Here is a 14,589-nt window from a genome sequence, read left to right on the forward strand (position 1 = left end):
CAAGTACATACCCCATCGTCGGAAACCCACGGTTGACTACGCTTCGTTCCTCTCTCCATCACCCGTGGGTCCATTCATACCTACTCGCTCATTCCCATGAACAATTAATGAGGCAATTTGATTGGGCGCTCATTGTACGCCCAGAGCAATTGTTGTGATAGCAAAGTAAAGTTAATGCTATCTTTAAAAACAGAAGAATTCCGTTACTATAACGATTACTTTGATTGGACGATATTTTTAATTGTTTAGTCATGAGAATGAGCGAGTAGGAATGAAGGGGGGCAATAGGTGTCTTGAGTGGCTTGTCAAGCAAAGAAAAACAAAGCTGGAAAATTAATGGACTATTATTTTTAATATCGGGATCGGAATTCTGTCAACAGTTTGTAATCATTATTCTTAGGACCCGGAAGACAATGAATTTCTTGAGATTTAAAAATGTAAGACTTAAAGGACACATCTCGTGTTTTCAAAGTATACAGAATTATATGCATTTTGTCTTCCTTATGCTTATAGAAATTAATTGTAATAGTTCGTTCGCTGAAGTATTGCGATAATTTGCCACAATACGGACTTAAATCTAAGCCCCGATTTCAAAAAGCCTAGTTAATTAGATAGGTAGTCACGTGGTACAGTGACGTCATATGCGACCTTCGTCGATCAACTTCTTGTAAAAGTAGTGTTAGATATTTTTAAAAACTCGGGTTTTAGGGGCCTAATTTATTTACCATGGATAACATTTATTTCGATGTCGACAAATTCCCCGAGTCTTATATCTTTTAGCCACCAGTGCATACAAATAGCGACCCAAATGTAGCGAGAAAAGCGAGTATGAAATCTGCATAAATTTGCGAGTAAATAATGTTTACCTGGGATCACTGTCTTAACACAATTTGGTAATGCCATATCTGTTGTTTTTCTAAAATAAACAGTGCAATTATTATTAAATTTATTTTTGGAGAAGTTAGATAGGTCTAAATTATGATACGATTATGACAACGAGGCCTACTGTCACGGGTGCATTTCGAAAAAAAAAATAATAATAATGATCAAACTTATTGTGAAAATCACAATACTTTTAAATTATTTTATTAAAACAATTTTATTAGGCCTAATCATTATTTTTTGTTATCAACACGTTGTTACTTAGGAAGTGGGAGCGCGGCGTGCTGTTGTTGTAAACACGTATGCGTTCCTTAAAAAAAAATGAAAGCATTATAATTCAATTCAAAGTCGGGAAATATTATATTTTATTATTTATAATTGAAAGTTCAATTATCTTTTATCTTAAAATTTCTTTTTTAAAAAACTACCAGTTGGTAGACACTGCTAGCAAAGTTCTGCCTATATGTTGTTGCAAGGTGAAGGTCAGTTGGTGCGAGTGTGTATTGAATTCGAGAGCAGAACGGAAAGCATATGCCGTAGGCCTATATGTAACAGTGTGTAGCTTCGATAGAACCATTTTCTCGCAGTTTATCTACGTCTTTGTCCAAGTGCTTGTTTGAAAAAGTACAGGGACAAATTCTACTGGGGGGGGGGGGGTTATGGCAACGTCGTTGTGCCGACAAAAAATATTCACGTCTTGTCCCTCATACCTTCCTTCGAAAATTGGAAAAAAAACACAGTCCAAATCCTCTCTACTGACAGCAAGTACACCCTTAAACGGCACAAAACACCCTAATGCAGTGTTATTTACAAGCTGTTAATGTGATAATTGTTTGTTTGTCAATTAAATCTAATCTGTTTATGAAATGGCTATCAACTGTTTTCAAATATTCTCGCTCGAGGTCACATATGACGTCACAGATAATGGCGCGTAAAATATCGAAGAAAATATGCATATCGCAAGATTTGAATTTCATCGCTTTCAAACTCGAAAACTACGCAAACTGTTTCATTTAAAACACATGTAAAGTAGTTTTAGGCATGAAATGAATTAATTTTGCTGAAAAAATTAAAAAGTTTAAAAACATGCGATGTGTCCTTTAAGAAAGGTCGGGTCAAATGCTCCACTCCCTTCTAAATTTGCGTATGCTACAATATCAAAGTTGCTCCAAATTTCTCTCCTTTTGGTGAGCTCAGTGTAGACACTATGTAGATATAGTCCGAAATATTTATAACATTCAATACTCAACATTGAATTCGACTCCAAAGTATTTAAGATCGGCCCGAGAATGCCGCCTCCAGTTGAAGGCGGCGAATTTCCAGTTTACGTAATGGCGCCGGTTCTGACGTTTTTCTGGCACGGTAAATATCAAAATCATAAAAAAGCCAAGAAAACGTAAGATATTTCGGACTATATGTAGACAATGTGTAGACACACCGATCATCAGTTGCCACGTGTGACGACAAAATTCTGTGAAAACACAAAATAAGTAGGTTAAAGTGTATTCAATTTCTGCTGGGTGTCATCGCTTTCACGGTATCGATCGTGGCTTATACATGTAGGACTTTAAGGATTGAATTATCCTATCTAGATGCACAACTACTGTGTATTTTCCTGTTCGTTACATCGTGTGTTTTCCTGTTCGTTACATCGTGTATTTTCCTGTTCGTTACATCGTGTGTTTTCCTGTTCGTTACATCGTGTGTTTTCCTGTTCGTTACATCGTGTATTTTCTGTTCATTACATTGTATATTTTCCTAGGCCTGTTCGTTGCATTGTGTATTTTCATCTTTATTAAACGTTACATTCGGTTATTACCGAATATTTTCATATCTAGCTTGCTTTTGTCATAACATAACATATTGTTAACTTCCACAATAATGTTTTGTTTACATTCTACCAAAATAGAAAATTATCATGTTGTAAATTTCAGAAATATATGTAATTTGATGTATGAGTAAGCTTGCAACGAATATTGAACCGTATCCCTCCGTCACAAGAAACCTAATTATCTCTCTCTCTCTCTCTCTCTCTCTCTCTCTCTCTCTCTCTCTCTCTCTCTCTCTCTCTGTGTGTGTGTGTGTGTGTGTGTGTGTGTGTGTGTGTGTGTGTGTGTGTGTGTGTGTGTGTGCTGTAAATATACATCCAAACATTTTATCTTTAGTGTTTATTGCTCAAATCTGCTGTTTTCAGAGTGGAACTAGCACCAACAACCGCAAATTTTTTTATTACTCTAGAAGTAGCACGAATAAATTCGTGGTCTCTAGTTTTCGTGGTGGAGGGTTATTGTAGAAATAGTTGATATTTTATTCGTGGTCTCTAATTTTCGTGGTTAAGAGTTATTATAGAAATGGTTAACATTTTATTCGCGGTCTCTGATTTACGTGGTCCAGAGTTATTATAGAAATGGTTAATATTTTATTCGCGGTCTCTGATTTACGTGGTCCAGAGTTATTATAGAAATGGTTAATATTTTATTCGCGGTCTCTGATTTACGTGGTTCAGAGTTATTATAGAAATAGTTAGAGTGTACTTGTGGTCTGTAGTTTACGTTTTATTTGTCGTTCATAATTTTGTGGTTGAGAATCACGAGAGCTGTAAGTGTTGTGATAGTTTATATACGGGGTTTAGTTTCATTCTCTTTAGTTCTGTGTAGTTCCCTTTCGTCTGTTTGTTGAAATTGGAATTCGTGAGCTTTGCCAAGGATATAACGAAAATTACACCATCATGAAAATTTGTGAATATATACAATCGTTTGATAAAACACAAAAACCGCAGTTGACACCAGCTTTATTCACCAGATATATACTGTTTGTGACAATGAGAGACATTTTCACCCATTTCTATTTAGAATTTCATATTTTCTAAGATAGAATTTAGAAGTTTACAGAACTCAGTGTTTTAATAGAAATATCTAAATTCGATAAAATTTGATAACTCACTGACACAGCGCTTAGCATGGAATCGACAAATCTAAATAGAAATTGGAATGGGACCTTCTTTTTATCTCTCATGACGTCATACATAAGGCACAAAGTACAGAAACGCTGACCGTTACATAAAGCGAAAATGGACATTGATGAGATTGATAACAACACTGTTATCCATCGCGCCCGTACAATTTCCTTCCTCGACGAATCCTTGTAGATCATGTTCACTCGGACAGTAGACCCTAAACATTTACTGTAAATCACTCAAATAAAACAATAAGCAAAATAAAAGGAGATTCTCAGCATTTTCATACAGATTTAAATGCCCTATTATAAAAATAAATGTATCGGTAAAATAATACATCCGGGTTCGTTTTCTCATTTATCTTGATGATTTGTCAACCATTATTCCAGAACTGGGTGAAATTGCTGAAATGGAGTCGGGTTCGGTATCTCTTTTTTTCCGGGCTGCGCAATACTGAAAAAGTTCGAAATAATCGCAGCTATGATAACAGCATTCACATACAATGCCTGTGTATGCATTCCGCTTGGTTCTAGAGTGCTCACTCGTTAGATACATCGACGCCTCTCTTTTGCCGAGAATCAATCCTTCTAATGGCGAATAGCGTGGAAAATCTGAAAGAATAAGAAGTCTTTTATTTCCTTGTTCAACACAACACTCGTCAAATTCTGCATCTGACAGGAACCTAATTTGTAACTACCATGCAATGAAACATCGATAGAAAGGATTTGGAATTCAGCTTGGAACCAAATACAGTGGTAACCATTTGAACAGTCTTATTCACTGCATGGCCGATAGAACAGCGCTACCTAAATATACCGGAGGTCAGTTGTTCCAAAGGTCAGCTGTTCATGGTTTTTCATCGATAACGTTTCGCAAAAATACACAAAACATACTCCTTGTAAAACAGATAAATCGTTATCCAGTTTTGATTTACCATACGTTCATTTTCTTCCGCATATTCTCGAGATTTAGAAACATGGCACTTTGATGTCGCTTTATTCTATTTCATGATTTGAGGTATTTGATATTCTACCTACATTTCAAACTTTATCGTTATGTGTTTGATTGCATGAACAACCTCTAACATTCGTCCTACATGTAAAGCTGATACAGTTTGGTTGGTATACCGGTCACGGTGCATGACGTCATGACATCGTGTATAAATCTTACATTAACAATTCTCTCAAGAAGGTCTATAAAGTAAATTACTTACCAACATTTTTATCATGTTTGTGCGACCGTGACGATACGTCACGCTTCGATGGTACGTAATATTGTCCATTACATAGCAGATGAAGCATTTCCGGAATCATCGCACCACATATTCCGTTTGAATCCGGTCCTCGCTGTTCGGTCCGTGAATCACACACGCGCTCAAAGTCTGACTGAACAGTGGTAAAATGTATACACAGGAGTATAAATATCTGATGTTTCCGTTTTACAGGCATGGTTCCCCGGCTGATGCACTGTGGAATAAAGAAAAGGAGAAATAAATAATTACTGTTAATTTTACAGAATGATACAGTTTTATTATTGCGAAAATAATTCACAGTAAAGAAATGTTTCATATTCTGGACAGATCGAAATATAGTTATTTTTTTCCACAAATGAACCACAATCCAAATTCTTGTGAAAAAGTCCTTAGATCCTCGATTCATATCAGTACTTTGATTTATTTGGTTTATCACATACCAGGTGACAGACGTCTGACGGAAGGGAGGCAGAAATCGCTAAACATACACTGTGTTTACTGTCGATTCCTCACCGTCTGTATTACCCAACACGCTTCCCTCTTTGTACTTTAAACAACCCTAATTATCACAAAATCAATGCCTTGCACGATTACATTAACGAATTACGATTCTAATTGATATTAAACAGATTAAACCCTGTACACTAGAATATGCACAGGAAAGGGAAGCCTTTAAAACCATGTTACAGGCAAAAGACTGGTAAAAACCATGTCACAGGCAAAAGGCTGGTAAAAACCATGTCACAGGCAAAAGGCTGGTAAAAACCATGTCACAGGCAAAAGACTGGTAAAAACCATGTCACAGGCAAAAGGCTGGTAAAAACCATGTCACAGGCAAAAGACTGGTAAAAACCATGTCACAGGCAAAAGACTGGTACACTTGAAATTATAATAAAATAGCCCTTTGTGAAATTATAATAAAATAGCCCCTTGTGAAATTATGATAAAATAGCACCTTGTGAAATTATGATAAAATAGCACCTTGTGAAATTTATCTATACTTTAGTAATTCTACAGAATAGTATGCAACCTGATATTAAAGAGAGAGTACGCGAAAGAGAGACACAGAGAGAGTACGAGGGAGAGAGAGAAAGTGAAAGAGAGACAAAGAGCGCGATAGAGAGACAGAACGCACGAAAGAGGGAGATAGAGCGCGCGCGAGAGAGAGAGATAGTTAGCTAATGAAGCTCCAATCATAATCTTGTTTCCACGGCTATTTTTTTTCTTCTTCTTTTTGATTAAACGAACAGTTCAATTTGTTCCTGCTGTGCAATTTAATTATCCGTTCAAGGTTTCGGAAAGCAAAATCTCTGTACAATAACGTTGTACGTTAAACAGAAAGGAAACTCTAGTAAATGTAATGTTGGTTTTTGATATTTTTTGAAATAACAAAATAAAATATATGCAAGTAAAATTAGTCATTCGGGAAATTTTGTTAGAATCTTAAGACATAACTTTGACCTTGATTAATATATAATGTTGGTAACATAACTTCACAGTGTATAGCTGACTGTATAGACAAACTCTCGGTCCGTAAAGAAAGTAAGAAAATTTCATCTGTACTACATTTTTTCGTTTTATGATATATATACCCTATTGTAATATATATATATAATTATTTGAAAAGTTGAATAAGAATTAGCAACATTTTAGATACAATCTTTATACTTGGACGTCTGCATTTGTCCTTCACGTAAACTTCGCATTGAACAATTTGTTGACATAACGATAAAACGCGCGATGAAGGCCTCCGTCTCATTTCTGGTGCAAGCAGGGCTAATATGTCGATTTGACCGGGTCAGCAAAGGCTGTTCAAGCAAAATATTCCAAGTCAGCAAAAAAAAATTATATTTTTCAGACTTGGCAGATTTTATTAAAAGGTTTTTTTTCTGTAATTATTAAATTTTAGAATATCTCATTTTGTTAATTTACCTAAATGAAATAACAGATTTATTATGTTTTACGACCTTAAAAAATATCAATGAAAATATATTGTCTATCCTTCTCCGCACCTCTTCATTTATCTCACGATAATCCGATTAACAAAACATAAGTCCCAACATCAGTAAACAGCCATTCTATCTACCGCATCGCATATCAAGTGGGTCCATCAACAATCACATGCTTAAATTAACACAAACTTTACAAGAGAATAAGTATAAGTTATCAGAAATCAAACTTTTTTTTATAAAAAAAAAAGCTTACCCAAATTCTGTAAGACATATGTCCGTTCGGCGTGCCTCCACCTCCTTCCGACAGTCTACGACATTAGTCGGTTCCGAACGGAGGGAGTTCCCTCTCCGATGTATCTCCGGCGCGCGCTAACAACGAAAAGACAGAGAGAAGCCGGTGCAGTCGATTCTAATAATCCCTGCTGGACGCGTGATCGCTGATCAGACTGGGTATCTGATGTCTTGAGGATTATTGGAATCAAAGAATTACAATGCTCCCGCTCAGTAGCCGAGTAAGATTCTTCGATGTGGAATTGGCGACGATTAATTATATAATACTTCTTTTCCACGCCCTAAGAAAACAAAACGTCCAATATTTTTCTGGTAAATGGGATTTATCGACTTTTATGAATGCACTGATTGAAAAAAAAGTTCTTCCGCATTTAACTCCTCGAATGATGTAGATGTGTAGAGAGGCAAGAAAAAATATTTCATATCTAAATTTTTAAACATATCCACGTTTATACGTTCAATATGAAGATAAAACCCTGTTTAAGATATTTAAGATAGGACAGTGCGAACCCTGACCTAACACTCTGCCCATTCTACCCTTAGGGTAACTTTCTGTTAAACACACACAAATATATATATATATATATATATATATATATATATATATATATATATATAATATATATATATTAGAAGTTGATTCGGTACAGTTATAGATAGTTTATAAAGACAAATGTTGGTTGTTGTTTTTTAAATTAAAATGTGTCATTATAGATATATTGTGTGTTTTCCTAATTTACATTCAATGAAGATTTCAAATCTATTTGTTCATATTTTTAGATATATTTTTCGTTTGAGAAACTGTGTTTTGCAGTACAAGATACATCGTTAGCTACAGTCAATTCTACTTTTTGTACAGTTAACGGGTTCACTACAAAACACCCTTCTTTGCTGTAAATTACAGTTAGGAATTTCACTACAAAACATCGTTCTTTGCTGTAAATTACAGTTAGGAATTTCACTACAAAACACCCTTCTTTGCTGTAAATTACAGTTAGGAATTTCACTACAAAACACCCTTCTTTGCTGTAAATTTCACTAAAAAATAACACCGTTCTAGTTCTCGTACAGTTAACAAGTTCACTACCAAATAAGCCGTTCTTTTCTGTAACTTACAATTAGCAATTACAAAATGATACGGGTTTTGCGGTAAATTCTAGTTTTCGAACAGTTAACAAGGTTGCTACAAAATATATCGTATTTTGCTGTGCATTCTAGTTTTCATACAGTTAACAAGCTCACAACAAAATACATCGGAGTCTTTTTTTTTTTTTTTTTTTTTTTTTTTTTTTTTTTTTTTTTGTTAAATTATAATTTTTATTTATCTATTAATTTTTTGCTGTAAATTCTAGTTTACATGCAGTTAACAAAGTTTGCTTCTTGCTTATTTTCTATCACTTTGCTGACGCGTGTATAACATTTGACATTTAAGTTTCACTATGATCTGCTATGCCGCCAGAAAAAAAGATATTGTCCCAAGTCTCCAACCGATATTTAGTCATTTCTATACTGCGTGTTTTATTTGAAGTTTTTTTTTTTGTATACGTGAGGGGTATTAATAGAAATCTCACCAGTGACCATGGACAAATGCTCGTCACATAACCCTTGTTTGTTTTAGGAATTATCTCTGATTACACAGGTTAACTTTGTAGAAGGGTTCAGATATCGTATTTATCTGACTCTGACTCCTTCAACACATTCCTTTCAGGTTTTCCTCATGGTAACATATCTCTATTCGTTGTTCATGACTTAGGAATACTTTATTTAGAGGGCTTCCCGGTGAAATACATGTTAATACATTTCGGTACATCATTTATAATAGCTATCTGATTCTCAATGTGTTTTTTTACATAACATACCTTTATTATTTCAACACTCCCTGATACACAAATAAACTTAAACTATTTTCTGCATTCTCGTATATTGGTTTTCTTATTGTCTCCGTACCCCGGTAAGCGAAGGACATGGTCATTTACATGTATAAGAAATCAATTTCATTTTTGAAAATACACGAGGAACACTTCCCGTCGTCATTTCATGAAGAGTGGTCACAATTCATATCTCAAGGATTTTCTAAAATGAAATCTATTTTTATATTTACTTTCATTTCTGTCGGATTCTCAGCCATTAAAACATTCTCTACCCCGAGTTCTGTGCGCTCCTCGCACTAAGTGAAGCTTGCGTAACACGCCCTCTGGTGAGAGAATGCCATTAAAATAATCATGAAATATCTATCAAGATTCATACGCGCATTATTCACAACTGCAGCGCATTCATGAGGAAATGGTTATCAATGCAAAACTGTAAAGACATTAGAAATGTAAATATAAATAAGAATCAGTTCTTTTGTAAGGATTGACCGTATTTTACTGGAGAATGGAGACATATCGCCTCTATGATCTGTGTCAATTGCGTTGCAAGCAAAGGTATGGCGAGAATCGCGCAAACAGTGTGGAGCCTAACTCGCACTTGACAACACTCCGTAGAATTATGTCACATTGTTCGTAAAATGCATGTAAGTTTCAAGTGTATACAATGATTGATTTGATTTGATTCATTGATAATTTATTCAATGCTATTGCACTACGAGTTGCACGTGACTTTTTCTTTGATCTTTTGCGGAGGTGTACGATTACTAACACCTGATCAACGAATGCCCTGAAACGAAACAGAGAATAAGAAACGGTGCTCAACATGCTGCTCTGAAACCTTTTTTTTTTTTTTTTTTTGGATAGAGTACACCATTATAAAATTCTATATTTGCTCGTATGTATGGTGTCCGGATAGGGCCATTTGCAAAAGCGTGACTGTGCGTTAGTCACAACACGCCGTCACGCCAACAAGCAACGCGTCTTCGCGCTCTCACGACAACAAGCAACGCGCCTTCGCGCAGACAAGCAACGCGCCTTCGCGCTCTCACGCCAACAAGCAACGCGCCTTCGCGCTCTCACGCCAACAAGCAACGCGCCTTCGCGCTCTCACGACAACAAGCAACGCGCCTTCGCGCTCTCACGACAACAAGCAACGCGCCTTCGCGCAGACAAGCAACGCGCCTTCACACTCTCACGACAACAAGCAACGCACCTTCGCGCAGACAAGCAACGCTGCGCGAAGACGTAATGCTTGTTGGCGTGAGAGCGCGAAGGCGCGTTGATTGTTGTCGTGAGAGTGCGAAGGCGTGTTGCTTGTCTGCGCGAAGGCGCGTTGCTTGTTGGCGTGAGAGCGCGAAGGCGCGTTGCTTGTTGGCGTGACGGCGTGTTGTGACTAACGCGCAGTCACGCTTTTGCAAATGGCCCTATCCGGACACCATACGTATGTAATATTGTTTTCCTTATATTTTTAAATTAAACAAATCATTTTCATTTAGTACAAAATTCCTTGCACATATTTTTTCTCTATCATCCTTTCGATGATCATGCAATTTTCAAAACGATGTGTAGGCATAGATAATGATTTCTTTATCACGCTATCGTGCTTTATTTAAAGTACACGAGGTTAACGAGAATTTTTCTTTAATGGAAATGTAATTTCCTTAGACTGTAATTTGTGATGCACGTGACCCGAACTTTCTAATCGTATCTCATCACCAAGACACACGTGCGTGGAACAGTCTTATTTCAAATTTATTGTGTGATAATTTAGTCGTCATATTTTAAGCGTTCCATCAAAAAGTGTTATGTAATTCAAACGTATAGATTCAAAGAGTTCTAAACAAAATTGATTTCTTTAAAGGCGATATTTCTATTCATTTCATTTTCTTTATCAAAAGCAAGTCCTACAAGAAATGAAATAAACCTCTAAACCCAGCAATTAATATTTTTTTTAAAAAATGATAATGAAAACAAAGAGTTTGAACTTATCAAAAGTAATTTAGCCAAAGATACCCAGAAAACAGCCCACTCTGCTCTGGTCTTTCTGTGTTAATTGATGAATCACAATATATGCAACACACCGTAACCTGTTGAAAACAAAAAGTTGACCAGGTGCAGCCATCAAAAGTGCAATGGCCACTCTGTGAGAAAGTTCAAAGTTTGCCTTTTAAGAAGAGATGAGTGATCGAGCGGCAGCTGTAGTACTCATCGCGGTCAAACCGAATTTACAATCTCCTTGCAAAATTGTTTTGAATGGACGTGCGAACATGCGCTGAAGGTCAGAAGAAAGGGGCGAAGACGTGACGGGCAGTCAGAGAATGCATCTTTCGATGCATGCCCGCTTTGACAGATTGACAAGACAAATTATCGACGAACTAACGTTCACAGAATCGTGCGGTACCTCGTGCGCGGCCATTACATCAAGGCAAATAGTATTCTTTGCTTTTGTTACGCTTCCGTTAATCTTTCATGGTACTTCTTTTAATACCATGCACTGGATATAAAAATTGATCTTTACTGTTATTTTTAGACATATATTCCTACGCTGTTCGGAGTTTCAAAATAACTGATCCAAGGTGCACGATTTTCCTTGGTTACACTTTATGTACATGACATGCACTTTTCATTGCTTCTTTGCTCTCTCTATAACAGATCACACGTTGTAGGTAATTTAGAAGATAAAGGAACGGTACGATATAGAGGTGAGTCCTACATGAATCGTACTTCAGAATTTTTAGTTGAGGTCGCTGCTCACCTTTCGTCAGATTGCTCTTAGTATCATGTACTTAATGGACACTGTCATGGGGAAAAAATACATTCATCATAAAATACGACATCATTATTATGTAGTATAGAGTGATTAAACATATTTCTAAAGGATGTATTCGGTGATCCTATTCCTGATAAAACTAATATTTTACAACAAAAGAAACAAACTCTGATACTACACATCCCGACATCGTGGAAGATGTCCTGACCGTTTCCTGTTAATCTCTTGTATATGTAAACACAAAATACGATTCCCTCGTCCTAATCTCCCAAACAAACTAAATTGCAGGGGGCACCGGCCTTCCCAAGGTCACCTGAAATAACTGACCAATCACTCAAACGACGGAGCTTCGCCCTCCAAATCGCCTCCATTCAGAGTACTATGCTGTTGTTATTCATTCAGACAAATGAGCGGTGATCATCTCTCTCTCTCTCTCTCTCTCTCTCTCTCTCTGCATTCATCTTGATTAAATGGTTAAAAAGAAAAAAGCGCAGGTATTAATAAACATGAAATCGGCTAAACAGACACTACCAGAAATGTCAACAGACACTACCAGAAATGTCAACAGACAACAGACACTACCAGAAATATCAACAGACAACAGACACTACCAGAAATATCAACAGACACTACCAGAAATATCAACAGACACTACCACAAATGTCAACAGACACTACCACAAATGTCAACAGACAACAGACAGAAAATTCAACAGACACTACCACAAATGTCAACAGACAACAGACACTACCAAAAATGACACATATGAAATTTTTTGGTTTTGTGATGTAGATGCAAACTGTACATTTCAACTGAAGATTCCCGTTGGTATCTAGAACAGAATAGGTCCTCAGTAGCCCTTCCCGTTGGTATCTAGAACAGATTAGGTCCTCAGTAGCCCTTCCCGTTGGTATCTAGAACAGAATAGGTCCTCAGTAGCCCTTCCCGTTGGTATCTAGAACAGAATAGGTCATCATTAGCCCTTGCTTGTTGTAAAAGGCGACTAGATTGGGACAACCCTTCAGATGAGGCCACAAAAATGGAGGACCCGTGTCACCACAGGAATGACTCGATAAAAAACTCCTTCCTTAAAGACCATACTCGCAGAGCAAAGGCCTAACTTTTGCAGCCCTTCACCGGCAGTGGTAACGTCTACATATGAGTGAAAAATTATATAGAGGGACGTTAAACTATATCGAACCAATGAATCGAGTGAAGAAGTTTTGAGTTTGTTTATTAAAGAGAAACAGAATAATCTAGACTTTGGTTTCTATTAGATTTAATGCGGTTGAAAATGCAGCTTTTATAAACATACTAACATTATAAAGTTGACATTGTGGCTTTTATAAACATACGAACAGAGACCAACAGAACTGCAATCCAATGAATCGGAAATGTTCAACTTAGCCATCCGTTAAATGGAAATGCCTCGGCAATATGGCCGCCTTTGCTAGTTGGGAGGTTTTTCATTATTATCAACAATGGTTCTATATGTAAAACTTATACGGTACCAATTTTGATGCACCAGATGCGCATTTCGACAAATAAAGTCTCTTCAGTGATGCTCAACCGAAATGTTTGAAACCGAAATAACTATGAAGTTTTAGAGCTAAATATAGCCAAAAACAGCGTGCCAAAAAAGTGGAGCCAAATTCGTCCAAGGATAAGAGCTATGCATGAGGGAGATAATCCTTAATTTTGAAATGAATTTCTAAACTTTATAACAGCAATTAAATATACATCCGTATTTTCAAGCTAGTAACGAAGTACTTAGCTACTGGGCTGTAGAGACCCTCGGGGACTAACAGTCCACCAGCAGAGGCCTCGACCCAGGGGTCATAATGTAAAACTTATACGGTACCAATTTTGATGCACCAGATGCGCATTTCGACAAATAATGTCTCTTCAGTGATGCTCAACCGAAATGTTTGAAATCCGAGATAACTATGAAGTTTTAGAGCTAAATATATATGTGTTCCTTTTTGTTTCACATTCTTTTTTCTGAGTGCTATATACAACTCCCGTTCTACAATTTCTGTTAAGATTTCACGTCCTTTTTTATCTGAGTGCTATGTACAACCCCCGTTCTACAATTTCTGTTAAGGTTTCACGTCCTTTTTTATCTGAGTGCTATGTACAACCCCCGTTCTACATTTTCTGTTAAGATTTCACGTCCTTTTCTTCTGAGTGCTACAACCCCCGTTGTACAATTATCCTCAATGTCAAAGCAACATTAAACCCCTGAATTTGTAAAGATTTTCATCCGAATCGCTCAAATGTCTTTTGATTCATTTTTCTGAAATGATAAATTCTCACAGTATCCTATAAACCCGTGACAGAAGAACATTGTGGGGTCACTGTGTACTTAGCGTGACGTCATACAGCACCTCTCGATGTGATACCACGTGATACTGGGAGATATACAATCTTTAATCAATGAGTTATGTAGCCTTACGTAATACTACTCCACATTTCTATTATACACATGTAAGTCAAGGACGCACATTCACACACTCGTGGTGGAAGAAGTTGGCCAAATATTTCAATATCGGTCATCGGTAGGGGAACTAACTCTCGTTATTGGTATTGTGAAAGCAGGTTGTAGAGAGCCCTGT

The 14,589-nt window shown here is 36.7% G+C and overlaps 1 protein-coding gene across 1 annotated transcript; it reads right to left on the reverse strand.

Annotated features, from left to right (window-relative positions):
* Positions 1–3,656: 3,656 nt before the first annotated feature.
* On the reverse strand, positions 3,657–7,798 carry LOC125674924 (con-Ins Im2-like). Its single transcript, XM_048912294.2, has 3 exons — positions 7,296–7,798; positions 5,052–5,304; positions 3,657–4,449 (listed from the first exon to the last, which is right to left on the reverse strand). The coding sequence occupies exons 1-3, from the start codon at positions 7,311–7,313 to the stop codon at positions 4,196–4,198; spliced, it is 525 nt and encodes a 174-aa protein (XP_048768251.1). The 5' UTR covers positions 7,314–7,798; the 3' UTR covers positions 3,657–4,195.
* Between the last annotated feature and the right edge of the window lie 6,791 nt (positions 7,799–14,589).

The sequence above is a fragment of the Ostrea edulis genome, chromosome 3 (assembly GCF_947568905.1).
Source record: "Ostrea edulis chromosome 3, xbOstEdul1.1, whole genome shotgun sequence".
NCBI classification, from domain to species: Eukaryota; Metazoa; Mollusca; class Bivalvia; order Ostreida; family Ostreidae; genus Ostrea; species Ostrea edulis.

What these genes read in the sequence shown, in the direction of transcription:
- LOC125674924 (XM_048912294.2), bottom strand. An exon ending in CAAACATGATAAAAATGTTG is followed by an intron (nt 4,450 to 5,051) that starts GTAAGTAATTTA and finishes TTATTCTTTCAG; the next exon opens with ATTTTCCACGCTATTCGCCA.